We start from the raw sequence: 14,032 nt of genomic DNA on the forward strand, positions 1-14,032 counted from the left end.
AGGCTGCAAACAGAGCTTGGTGCCAGTTCCCAGAAGCCTTGAATGCCTAGCTAAATTTGATCTTTTATCCAGGGGCAATGGGACCTTCAGCCGGAGGTCCCTGAAGGCATAGTCAGAGATGTGGACTTCTTTCTCATCCATTCTCCCATGGACTCATTGGCATAGAGATCCCCGATGTCAACTGCTGACGTGTCCCTTCTGATGTGGGTGGGCTCCAGCTTACACCAGGCAGAGCAGGGGGCAGCTTAGACTTGGTGCTTTAAAATTCCTCAGTTCATAGATGGGGAGCCTGAAGCCCAGAGACGGGGAACCAGGAATGTCACCACCTGCTGTTCACCACCTCTTTTGGGGCAGACAGAGCCTGTGGGTCCCATAGCAGCCTCAGGAGCTTCTGCAGATGAGGTTCAGCAGCCAGCACAAGGCCCCATGGCAACCAGGTGGCCAGAGCCAAGTCTGCCCAAGTTTTCCCCCAATAACGCGGTGCCGCAAGCTGTCTGCAGTACGGGTCTTGTCGGGCTGTGTGCAGCCTGGAGGACTTGGGTGGGTGGCTGGGGTGGAGGGAGTTGGGGTACTACAGCAACATTCTTCTGCCACAAGCCGGGTGTCACCCCAGGGCAGCCGCTTGAAATAGTTTCTGGCCTCAGAGGTTAATTCTGAAAAGCGAAAGCCCTGGGTGTGGCGCGGAGGTCCTGGTTGAAAGTTCTGCAGGCAATTGGGAATGGGACAACAGGACTGAGATTAACAATGATGAAAACAGCCAGCGAACCATTGCCCTGTCAGTGCATACCCTTGACCTTCGCTCACTCATTTAACCTCCCCAAAGACTTCCAAACAGAAGGAATTTTTGTATACCCATTTTATGGATGGTGACCTGAGGGTCAAAGTGGTTGAGGAACCCAAGATACCCAGTGGAATTTAAATCCAGATCCAATGGTGTCTCTACCCAGCTGTCCCCATCACTCCACGGGGCCATGGTTCTGAGAAAGGATTCCAACACTGCATAGCCAAGAGGGCAGGCCAGGGATGGAATGCATTGTCTGTTGGCCAAGGATTCTGTCTGACTGTAGGCCTCTTCCCAGACACCTGTGTGTCCTCTTCTTGTTTCTTCTTGGAGTCTTTGCTCCATCATCCCCTTCTTCCAGAAGCCCCCTCCCCCGATGCTTTATTTATAATTAAAGTCCTTGCTCCTCAAATTCCCACTTCTCCCTTTCCACCAGCATTCTCTATTCCATGGACTGACGTCTGTATCTGTGTCCTGGAGCCGTGGTGATGAAGTTCTTACCAAGGTGGTTTGAGACAACAGAGGTTCACTCTCTCCCGGTTCTAGAAATCGAGCTGGGGGCTCGAGATCAAAGGCACTAGGGCTCTTCCACTCCTCTCAGCCTCGGGGTCACCACAGTCCTTGGCAGTCTGTACTCGAAGCTGTATAACTCTTGTGAGATGCCTTGCGAGGTCTCTTCACCTTCTCTTCCCATTGTCCTCTTATTAGGACATTTGTCATGTTGGAGTTAGAGCCCTCCCCATTCCAGTGTGACCTAATCCTAACTAAATACATCAACAGCAAGCCTGTTTTCATATAAGGTCACATTCAGAGGTCCTGGAGACTTCAGTGTACCTTTTTGGGGAACACAGTTCAACCAACAGTTGACACTACAGTTGACACACTATTTATTTTACCTCACTGTTTTAGCATCTGAACACAAGCCATTAGACCATAAGCCCCGCGAAGCAGACGGCCCCAGCTATGTTGGTCACTGTCTTGTTTCCCATCGCCTGGAACCAAATCTAATTTGCTCAACAACCTGGTGGTTGTGCGTGAACGAAATCCAAGTTTGGACAGACAAAGGCCATAGGGAACACAGGCTCAAAATACTGAGAAATGGAAACAAGGCAGTGAGTGCGGAAAGCTCCAAGGAGAAGCGTCTGTTATATCATGGCTACATAGGAGAGGGAGGTGCAGAGGACAAGGAGGAGACTAAATGGCAGCGAGCAAGGCAGGATCTGCATGGGTACAGCAGGGCAGAGAAAGAAAATGAAAGTCAGTAACGTGGAGGACAAACTTGAGGTGCTTTCCCCAAGTTCAGAGGAAACAGCCAGAGATCAGCGCAATAGCAGACAAGAGAACCGTATGGGTACCAGAGAAGGGAAACCATAAGGGGAAACCAGGGCATGACATGGAGCCAAAATCAAAGGCAAAAATAGCAACACACACACACACACACACACACACACACACACACACACACATACACACATACTTTCCACCTAGATTTTAGGTTCTTGTGTTTTGTTTTGTTTTTTTTGACAGAGTTTCGCTGTGTAGCCCAGGCTGGTGTGGACCTTGAGATCTTCTGCCAAGGGCTGAGATTACAACATGTACCACCATACCTAGTAGATTTGGGATTCTAATATCATTTCCACTAAGAGGAACCAGGGTTACCTGGAGCAAAGGCTGATACTATGTGCAGGAATGATCCTAGAGCATTGGGTGGTAGAAAGTGAGGAAGTGCTCAGAACACCACCACACTGCAGGCGGGGGAGCGGGGGGCAGCTCACTGCCACACAAGATCCAACCTGCAAGCCAAAGCTAGAACATTTGAGCAACAAAATAAAAGTAGTATTGGAACACATCCCAAAGATAAAACAGATACCCACAAGTCCTACTTATATAAATGACTGAGTAAATAAATGAGATGGAAAGGCACATCTTCCATGGGGTAAGATTCCATGGGCTTATGTAGCTCCTTCAGGCTGCAAGGAGGGCCTTAATTCTCTCTTCTTTAGTTCCTTCCTTAAAAAGGGCACCATATGAAATGGGGAGAAATGAATAATTTGTTAGTGGAGAAATATGACAAGGAACCCTTCAGCCAGGCCATCAAGGTCAACATCAAAGTCATCAGCCATGTTGTATTGATATTAGTTCATTGACTGCACCAGATGTACCACACAAACATAAGGTATTAATAGTAAGGAAGATTGAGCAAATTCTAAAATATTCTATTCTAAAATATTCTCCAATAAGAAGTTTACTTTAAAAAAATACATATATATATATATATATATATATATATATGAAGCCAAATGCCGGTGACTCATGCCTGTAATCCTAGCTACTCAGGAGGCAGAGATTAGGAGGATCACAGTTTGAAGTCAGCCCAGGCAAGCAGTTTGCAAAAATAGGGCTGGTGGAATGGCTCAGGGCGTGGGCCCTGTGTTCAAACCTCAGCACCACAAAAAAAGGAAGAAACAAAGTGGGTACAGTGCCTGGTGGCCAGGAATTGTGGCTCACTCCTGTAATCTAAGCTATTTGGGAGTTGAAGATCGAGAGGATCATGATTTAAGGCCATTCGGGGCAAAAAGTACCCAAAATAACCTAAAGCCAAAAGGGCTTTAGGCTCAAGGTAGAGTGCCTGCCTAGCAAGTACAAGGCCCCAAGTTCAACCCAGTACCCCCAAAAAGAAAAACAAAAAACTGGTAGATTGGATTATACAAAATTGCTAGCACTTGACCATGTTTGAACTACAAAGTCAACAACTAATTCAGAAACAGGCATTCTAACAGAATTGGTAACAAGAGAGTCATGTGTAGACACAGTTTGGCAAGTGTTTTGTCATATAAACTTTAAGAGGAATCTTGCAAATACCTAGGCTAGAAAAAGAACCAAACTTCCAACAAGGGCACAAATAGCAGACCACCCACTCACTTCCCTACAGCACCAAGTTCCAGAGATAATGGAGTGACTGCAGGGCACAGTGCTGCATGAGCCTCACAGGATGCACCACCCAGCTGCCCTTCATGAGGTTAATCCTGAAGGCCGACATCAGCCAGTGGGGACTGATGCATACTTTACAGCTGAGGTTGCAATAGAAATGGCCAAGCAAGGACTGCAGATCCTGTGGAAAGTGAGCCAAGCTTAAATAATTACCCTAAAAGCATATACCAATGTCAAGAGCACGTGTGATTTCACATCGAATGCAAAAACAGACCCTGAAGTAACAATAACTGAGGGGGAATTAAAAGTCGGGGGGGGAGGCAAACTCCTGGTCTACACTAGGGGAGGGATTAAAAGGAGACCATTTTGCTCATGAGTTTCATGATTAGAGAAGGGGATGGGGTGTAGCTCAATAGGAGAGATTGCCTAGCTTGCATGAGACCTTGGGTTTGATCCCCAGCACTGCAAACAACAACAAAACAAAATTGGAGAGACAGAAGTTAAGAAGGCTTTGAATAACTTGATGATTTATATACTATGAAGTCAACAGAAGCAAAGTCACTGAAACATGAAAGGAACTGCAAGGCTGGGTATGATGGCTCACGTCTATAATCCCAGCTACTTGGGGAGCAGACATCAGGAGGATCAAAGTTCAAAACCAGTCCAAGGGGAAAAATTAGTGAGACTCCTCCCTCCATCTCAACAAGCAATCCAAGTGGGTGGTGCACTTCTGAAATCCTAGCTGTGCCAGAGGCAGAGGTAGGAGAATTGAGGTCTCCTGAGGTCTGGGCAAGAACTGTGAGATCCTAGCTCAGAAAAAAAAAAAAAAAAAAAGCCAAACTAAAACAAAAAGGACTACAGATGTGCCTCAAGTGATAGGGTGCCTGCCTAGCAAGTGCAAGTCCCTCAGTTCAAACCCCAATACCAAGAAAAAAGGAAAATAAGAAAGATAAAAAGAAGAAAAAAAAACTAGATAATTGCAGACCAAATATAGTGATTCTGACCAGAAATTGTAATAGGTCACACTCATTTTTTAAAAGCAAGGATGTTCAGATTGTGTTTTGATAAACTGTTTACAATAAAATAACACCAAAAGGTAAAAGGTAAAAGGTTGGGCAAAGCTCTACCCAGCGAGCCACAGTGTCTCAAGAATCCTGGTGCTCACACTGGGCTAAAGAGAATTCAACAGGATTAAGCAGAGTCACTTTCTTTAGATAAAGGTACAGTTCGCTGTGAGAATAGCAGGCTCGGGGCCTATTAGTGCTCCAAATTACATCTCACAGAAATAAATAAAGAAAAGCCTATTGGAAATAACAGAGGGAAATTGGCAGAGACACAATAGTGCTGGGAGAGGAGCTTCTCTCTCGCCATCTTGGATGGATCATCCAGGCAAAAATAAGTGAGAACACAGGAGAACTGCAAAATGAAATTAACATGCTGATTTGGTAGCCAGATGTCCAAGTTCCTATGAAGAAAGTCAGGAAACAACCCACCCCACACACAGAGTGATGGATACCCAAGACCTGCGAAACTCAGAAGTCAGAAAGGAGCAGTGCCATTCTAGTCTTCACCCTTTTTATTGTAGTAAAATATACATAACTAACTTTTCCATGTTAGCCATTTTCAAGCCTTCAGTTCACTGACATAAGCACACCCACTGCACCATTGAGGGTCACAACCCTCCCCTTATCCACCTCAACCCAAGTAGAAACAGCACAGGGGCTTCTGAACACAGTGCCCCCTCTGAAGAAACGCACTGGGACGTCCATGGGCAGGGTTGGGAGATGGTTCTCATATGCAGAGTGCTGGGCTCTCATAGGACTAATGATTTGGTGGTGGATGTTTTGTTGGAAACCTGAGAAACACTAAATAATAAAATTAGGGAACTTCATCGGGGAGAGCCATAGAGCTCCCTGACTTGTAATGAACATCTTTTTTGGGTTTATTTATCTATTTTTTTTTTTAGTCAGAGTCTTGCTATGTAGCCCAGGTTGACCTCAAACTCATGATCCTCTTGCTTAGCCTCTAAAGTGCTAGAATTATAGGCATGTACCGCCATGCCTGGCTTTTAGTGAATATCTAAAAATAACAACAAAGGGCTTTCTAAAACCCACATTTTGGGACACTAAGCAAAGCTGAGAGACTAGGAACAGTTTGCATGGGCATCCTGGGCTCCCATTCTGCAGGCAAAGTTTCCAGAGGATGGAGGAGCCTTGCTGCCCACTGCAACAAGGCTTCTCCTTCAATGCAGTGCTGGGAGCTCACAGAATCTTTGCCATGAACCAGTTGTCTGTCTCTCTGGACTTCTTGTCTATCTCTCCCGTCTTGTTGCACCCTGTCCTTCTCCCCATGCCTGTGCTTAAACATCAATGGCCAACACTTTTTACCATTTACTTTATTAATCCATTTTATCCTCACCATAACTCTACAATAGCAGTCAGCAAACTATGGCCCAGTGGGCCAAATGTGGCCCACCACCCAGTTTTATAAATAAAGTTTTATTGGAACACATTCATTTATCACATCACTTTTGGCTGCTTTTGTGCTGCAGCAGCAGAATTGAGTGATTGCTACAGAGACTCTATGGCCTGTGAAACCTAGACTGTTTACTACCTGGCCCTTTTAGGACGTGTTTGCACTAAAGGTGAGCACTATTACTCTCTCCATTTTACGAGACAAGAAACAAAAGTTCAGTGAAGTTTCCTAGCATGCCCGAGGCCGTGCAGCTGGTGAGTGAGTGGGTTGAGCTGCATGCAGCTCTGTAGCTCTTACCCTTCCCAGCCTGCTCTCAGCCTCCTTGGCAGCAGGAGGAGTCCTTCACTGCCTTATTTAATGCAAAATCTCTTGCAGCCGGGTGCCGGTGGCTCACGCCTGTAATCCTAACCACTCAGGAGGCAGAATCTGGAGGATCACAATTCAGAGCCAGCACCAGGCAAATAATTCAGGAGACACTATCTGGAAAAAACCCATCACAAAAAAAAGAAGGATTGGTAGAGGGTCTCAAGTGGTAGAGCACCTACCTAGCAAGTATGAGGTCCAGAGTTCAAATTATAGTACCTCCAAAAGACCAATGGACAGCGTGCACACTGCCCATCGTGGAGGGCCGGTGGAGGAGAAGGAAACAGCAGAAGGAAAGACCCAAGCTGAACAGAAAACCCTTCATTTGTCCTTTCAAATATCTGTGCAATGTTGGAGTCCAGGGGGCTTCATGGGGACCCCCTGAGCTGAGCCAGGCTTCCAACTCTGAAAAGAGAAGGGAAGAGAGGACGCATACCCTGCCCCTCTGAGCTGTGGTCCTCACAAAAACAGCCCATTTCTTTGCCAATATTAGTGGGCATCCTTAGGCCGTGGGTGACATGGTAAGGGAAGAACTTTGGCCAGAAAAGCCACCTAGCTGGTCAGCAATGACAGAGAGGGCCTAGAACCCAAGCCAAGAGGGAGAGTGGCAAAATCCCTCCAGGGTCAGGACGTGCTAGAGGAGGGGGCGCGCGGTGTACTTTCATTTCTTACGGCTGTTGGAACAAAGCTGTGTGGTCAGTAGAGTGCCTGCTCTGCAGTCACAAAGCCCTGAGTTCACCAGACTCACCAAAAACAAAAAAGAAAAAGACAAAACCATGTGGCTTACTGTCCTGAAGGCCAGAAGTCCAACACAGGCCTCAGCAGACTAAAAACAACATGTCAGCTGGGCTGGGGAGAGAGTCCATTTCCTCGTCTTTTCCAGCGTCTAGTGGTGGCCTGTATTCCCTGTGTCTTCAAAGCCATCAGGTGTCAGTCAAGCCCTTCTCATGCTGCATCACTCTGTCTCTGGCTTCCACGTTTAACAACTCTTGTGACCACACTGAACCCACCTGAATAAGAAAATCTCCCCATTTTAGATCAGCTCCCTTAATTCCACCTGCCACGTGAACTTCCCTTGCCACGTGACATCACACATTCACAGGTTCTGGGGACCACAGGTGGGTGTCTCTTTGCAGGAGACCCCATTCCACCCAGTACAGGAAGACCACAAGTTAGCCTTGAGGTGACTGTCCTTGCCTTTGGTCCATGGAGAGTCCTGTTGGGAACTGTGCTGTCCCCACACTGGTCAGAAAAGTCCTGGTGGGAACTGTCCCCGGCTTCCACCAACCAGATGGAAAAGTTCTGGTGGGAGTCACCACATGCATCCCAGCCAGGAGCTCAGGCTTCAGAAACAGGTTCACACAGCACCCAAGGGAACGCAAACTATAGAATAAGCATAGCGCATTGTCCCAGCAGGCTGGCTTTGCTCAGAGACATGGAGATGAAAAGTATTATTTTTATCTTAAGGCAGATATATCATTGGTATGCTAAATATACATGAATTTTCAAGATACAATAATAAACCTTAAAGAAATGCCATGTTTTGCCAGTGGGCTGCCGCAGGCTAGTCCCTCTTCACGCCCTTCCTGGAGCGTGAGCACGTTTCTTGCTTCTGTGCCTTTAGGGATGTGTCTGGGTGGGGGGGGTAGTCTAAGACTAATTTTGGTGAAATAAAAATTCTGGGTAGAATTGGTCCATCAGAGACAGGAGGACTTTGGAGAACACCTCAGCCAACCCTCTTGGGCTTGCCCCAGGTCCACAGGCAGGCCATGGGGCAGGCTTGGCCTGGTTTCATATGCCATGGTCAGGGCCTGCATCACTCCAGCCTCCAGTACCTTGGTGGCTTGCCGCATCTCATCCTTTTTGAAAAGATGGTGCACGGTCTTGTGTGATTTTTGGCAGCCCAGCAGGGTAGGAAGAGTGGGTCTGTGAGTCACGGCACCTGTTATCAGATGCCATTGGGGGTGGGCTGAGACAGGTGCATGGGTGATGAGAGATGGCCGATAACCCAGATGTTCGCCTTGGACTTCCTGTGTCTAGGACCCATGGGGCTGGAAGGCACTGATGGCCCATGCTCAGCTCTGCTCACACCCTCAATCTTCCAAATGCACACCAGCTGTTTTAGTGACTCAGCGCTGCACACACTGCTCACCTCTCTTCTATTCAAAATCCACTCCAGAGTTGCAGACTGGCCTAGTAGGGCTGCCTTCTTGGCCTGATCGGCTGTAGTTGGTGAGGCCCTGGGTTAGAGGCCAGTGCCACCATGTGCCACCTGTGTGCCTAGCGCCTTAGGTTGGAGCTCCCAGGAGCAGAGCCCGGGACTCTTGTGAAGGTAGCATAGAGGGACTGCTCTCAGGAGAAGGCAAAGTGCAGGGTAAGGCAGAGGACAGCTGGCTGGAAACCAGCACAGACGCCCAGGGAGCTGACCCCATCTTTCAGCAGTGGTGTTAAAGTCTTCCACCAGGGGTTGGTCAGTTGTTGGCTGCTGTTGGGGGAGAGGGATGTAGTGTGGGCTCCCAGGGCCAGGAAACCCCTGCCAACCAAGGGCACTTCACAGAGAAGGGAGCAAGTTGCTGGCAGCCCATCCTAACCGCAGCTGGGGTCCAGTGAGATCACAGCGTCCATCGGTTTACAGCCTGGGAAAGGTGCTGAATTCCTTGGGCCTCAGTTTACTCAAAGTAGACATAATAATGGTGCCTCTCCCAGAGCAGGGCTGATGCACCCCTTAACACAACAGCCAGGAGCAGCTGTGGTGGCACAGCCTGTGATCCCAGATGCAAGGGAGGTGGAGATAAGGAGGATCATGGTCTGAGGCTGCTGGGGCAAAAAACTCAAGAGCCTACCTGAAAAATAACTAAAGCAAAAAGGACTGGGAGCGTGGCTCGAGTACAACGCTTACCTAGCAAATGCAAGGCCTTGAATTCAAACCCCAGTACGTCAAAAAGAAAGGGAGGGAGGGGAGGAGGAAAAGAGCTCAGGAGCTGTGGTTTGTTTTAATTAGGGTCCTTGTAAACAGGGGTTTGCACTAGTCTTGGGGGGATGCATTAGGTCCCTTTGAGCATCCTGGAGACAGAGGGCTTCTAAACACTGGATGAAAGGGCCCCTACCCAGAGCCAGGGCAACCCTGGGCTCCTCTCCAAAGAGAACTCATGACCTTCTGCCTCCCACATTCTACTGCATTTGTGGGAGGTCTGGGGTAGGGCTGGCCACCCCTTCCTATCCCCAAACCTATGGCTGTTTCCTTCCAGTTTTCCCTCCCTGTGGCAGTGGCCTTGGGAGTGTGAACATAGTTTCCATGTTTGGTTTACAGCCTTAGACCCGGCCATCTGGGGAGAGTTGTCATTTGTCCACCTTGGGTCATCTACTCTCACTCCAGGAGGTCCCCTGCAGAGCCATGTCTGAGACAGGGCACAGATTTTCCAGAGGATGTCCTGGGCCTTGTTCCCATTCTCTGTAGCATCTCAGCTTTGTTCTGTCACTCTCGTCTTCGGGGACATTCTGGGCTCTCTCTCCGCACCCCTCAGAACCCCTCACACTGCCCCAAGCCCCAAGCGGGAGAGTGAGCTCTACCCCTGCCAGGGAGGGACCGTGGTCAGAGGTGGGGTGGGGCCACTGCCAACACCAAATTTCTTTTCCCACACTCTGGACTTGGAAAAGGCACAGGTTGTGTGACACTGGCAGATGGGATTCTGGAAGTTCCAGGAGAGCACGTGCATGTGTAGAAAGGCTCAATGTTCCCACATCCTTTCCCAAGCCCTGAACCTTCCAACAGGTGCCACCCAGCATGAAGAAGCAGAAGCATCTGTGCCTTTCACACCCTCAGGACGCCTCTCCACACCCTGGAAAGTGCAGGGCCCACCTGGGAAACACCCTAACCACTATCTCCTCCAAGTACCCTACCTGAGACTGGCCCCCTCCCATCCTCCTCTGCCCACTGCCCTCTCTGGACTCCAGGCTCCAGCCGCTGGGAGCTTGTTGGTTCTCTGTCCTCTGGAAGCAGAGCAAATAGCTTCCAGCCTGAGGACCACCTGGCTCCAGACAGGGTCTTTCTCCAGGGCCCACTGAGGGTCAGGGCACCAAAGTGAACTCTCTGGCTGGGGATGCTGTACCGCCTTGGAGAGCTGCTGTCTTCTCTGGGAAGAAACTACCTAGATTCATGATCCCTTGGGCTCCATCCAAACCCAACAGCCTGGAAGCACAGACCCAGGTGGGCCTTGAAATGTAGTTGTCATGGCAACAGAGACACTAAATGGTCTGGGAGTGGCAGAGCTGGTTATCTGTCGGCAGGTGGTCAGGCAGTCAGTCGTGAAGATGTGGATCCCTCGGTCCATGTAAGAAACGGACGTGGTGAGCTCAATCGGTGCCAGGTCCTGGGAGTTGAGGCTATCAGTCAGTGCAGTGACAACAGTGCCCACCAACTGTAGAGTGGCCAGGTGTGGTGTCTGATGCTTCCCCCAGCATCTGTTCACTGCGTCGATGCTCATTGTCAGGGGCATTGTGCCCTGGGCCGGTTGGGGCCAAAGAGCTCATGCACTTGTGCCATGATGCAGGGAAGCACAGGTGTGCCAAGCCTACAGGAGTGGAATGGCTACCAAGCCAGGTAGGCCAGGTGTAAGGGGCCTGATCTGAGGCTAGAGGGGCGAGTGTGGCTCCCCAGGCAGAGCAAGTGGGGTAGAGAGGGCCTTCCAGATGGGCTGGACAGCTTGCAGAGAGGAGGGGACCAAGTGAGCATGGGATGAATGCACGAATAGCAAATGACAGGTGTGTTTGGGGAACTGCGGGTCGTTCTCTCTTATTGTCATGGAGGAGTAGTGAGAGTGATGCAAAGTGAGCAGGAGTCAGCCAGTGAAGAATCTCAAATGTTCTACTAAGGAGCTCCGATCTGGATCTTGGTGTGAGCCCTTCATCTGCTCCGTAAAGGCCAGGGAGGGGGTGGATGGGGCTGGGTCGAGGGCACTGCTGCTGTTGACCATAGAAGGGGATGACTACATCCAGAGCAGTGGGGCCATAGGGACAGGCTGCTTTGGGAACTGGTGAGCAGATGGGCCCAACAGGTTCTGGTTAGGGCTTGGACTGGAGGAGTGGGAGGCTGGTGGTACCATTCCCAGAATTGGAAAGAGGTAGAGGGAGGGACGTGTAGGGAAAAATGATGGGTTCAGCTTGGGACACATTGCTTTGGGAGGTGCAATGTGTCCCAAGCCAACTGAGGTGTTCTGTGAGCAGCAGGGACAAGTCAGGGCTGGGAAGAGAGGTGTGGGCGCCCACAGTACACACAGGGCATGTCACTGGGGTCAGGCTGAGACTGCCCTAGGTAAAGCAATGGGAGCAAAGAGCCCAGGGCCAAACAGCCACATCAGAGAGGGGCAGGAAGATAAGGAGCTGAGTGCAGGAGGGACCAGAGAAGCAGGGGAGGCAGGAGGAATGTCCTGGAAGCCAGCAGGTGCTTTCGTTATGAGGACTCATAACCATCCCTGTTCCAGAAGTGAAAAACAGAAGCTCCAGGTGACTGAGGCCAAGGGTGTGCAGTTGGTCAGTGGTGGAGATGGAATTAGAACCCAGTTTCTCTGACTCCAAAATATACTACGATGTTCCTACTATACCGTGTTTGGCAACACGGGGCTTGGCACAAAGCAGGTGCTCAATAAATATTGGATGGATGCAGGGATGGAAGGATGGATGGGTGGGTGGATGGATGGATGGAAGGAAGGAGGGAAGGAAGGAAGGAAATGAAGGAAGGAAGGGTGATGATGAATACATGAATGGGTGAATGCAAAGATGGATGCAAGGATGGACAGGTGCATGGGTGGATGGAATGCATGCATGGATGGGTGGATGGACACGATTAACAGCAAACCATTTTTAAAGATTTCAGCCAATAAGCAGAACGATGCTGAAGTGTGCCTGGGAGTCTGTCCATGAACGGATGCAGCTTGGAACTTTTTATAGCACTGCAGACGTGGCAATGACAAAGGCTTGCCTTCCTTCAATTTCATGGCAAACGATCCTTTAAAGTCCTTTCAAAGCAAGCGGTTTTTTTTTTTCACCCTCTTCTTTCCATTCTTGCAAACGAAGGATGATTTTAGCTGCAAGCTCTCTTTATTTTGCTAAAGTACACGATGAGTAAAGCGGTCACCCAGTCAGCACTTTCCAATTTTGAAGGATGCTAAAGACTGATCTTTGAAGGCTTGCTTCCCTTCTCCATGCTTCAAAGGGTCTGAGGCCTGTGGAGGGGACAAAGACCAGCAGGGAGGCAGCACCTCCAGCAAGGCTGGGCCTCACAGTGGAGGCTAGGAGGCTGCTGGGTGGGAACAGGTGCTACTCAGGGCCCCTCTGGCCTCCTGGTGGTGTCTAGCACATCCTCCTCTGGCCTTCTTTTCTCTATGGGACAGGGTCCAGGCTGTGTCCCAGTCCCCACAAAGCCAAGAATCCATTACCTAAAATTACCTGAAATGAGCGAATGAGCTATAGGGGGCTGTTTGACAACCTGCACCAGTTAACCACACCAAGATAACAAATGCACTCAATCCTGTTTATAGAGTTTTAGATGCAGATTGGGGTGGGACAAAGTGACAAAAACAAGCTATGAGCTATCTGTGAGCTAGCACCTATCAGACATTTATTGTGAGCCAGACACTGTGTCGCCTACTTCCCAGGATTATCTCACTCTGCCTCCCAGCAGTCCTGTAGGTGGGTGCCACCATTGTCCCTATCTTTCAGGTGAGGAAAGGGCGATGAGACAGGAAAAGGAGATGCCAGAGGCCACCTGAGGCTCGGTGGCACTGAGATTTGTTTGCACTCTGCTCACAGAGGCTGCACCCTGGTCACACACAGGGTGGGGAGTGTAGCTGGTTGATCTTGTCTCTGCCACCTGCTCCCCAGGGAACCTCAGAGGGGGCCTTTCCCCGCCTCTTGCCTCAGTTTCCCCCTAGGTAAACGAAGGAAGAAGACTGGAGGATGGCGCTCACTCTGTGGGGCTTGCAGTTCATGGTGGGGGCACAGGGAGCCCTGGGCCCCTCTGGTGGGTGGCTTTGGCCCCAGGGAGGGCAGGCAGAGGTGCTCCCTTTGGCTGGCAGCCTGGGCGCATTACGTTGGTTACGTTCTCTGCCGTGGGTGCTGCCATCGCTCACCTTCACGCGTGTCCTCTGTCTACAGGGGAACGACGTACGAATCATCCTTGGCCAGTTTGACCACCACATGGCGGCGAAGGTGTTCTGCTGTGTGAGTAAAGCCATGGTGTCGCCCACGTCTGGTCACCACGCTTCTCCTCCAAGGCCTGGTCCCTGCCGGCCGTGAGCCTGCGCTCCCAGGAGCAGAGCCTGGTGCTCACTGCTCTGTCCCTTGCCCAGGACACAGAGCTAGTGGGTGGTCATGGGAGTCATGGACCCATCTCCCAATCACCATGGCTGCTGCCAGAGCCCCTCAGCCACTCCCAAGGCCACTCTGCTTCAGCCACTCCACAGAGCCCCAGTGCGGCTCAGACCC

At 50.0% G+C, this 14,032-nt stretch overlaps 1 protein-coding gene across 1 annotated transcript in view; it reads left to right on the plus strand.

Annotated features, from left to right (window-relative positions):
• Gabbr2 (gamma-aminobutyric acid type B receptor subunit 2) overlaps positions 1 to 14,032 on the plus strand; it is a 342,858-nt gene that overhangs the window by 169,813 nt on the left and 159,013 nt on the right. The window contains exon 5 of the mRNA XM_074051393.1: positions 13,703 to 13,768. Coding sequence (XP_073907494.1) covers positions 13,703 to 13,768 — 66 coding nt within the window. The remainder of the gene's footprint in view (positions 1 to 13,702; positions 13,769 to 14,032) is intronic.

This window comes from Castor canadensis, chromosome 13, assembly GCF_047511655.1.
Source record: "Castor canadensis chromosome 13, mCasCan1.hap1v2, whole genome shotgun sequence".
Taxonomy (NCBI): domain Eukaryota; kingdom Metazoa; phylum Chordata; class Mammalia; order Rodentia; family Castoridae; genus Castor; species Castor canadensis.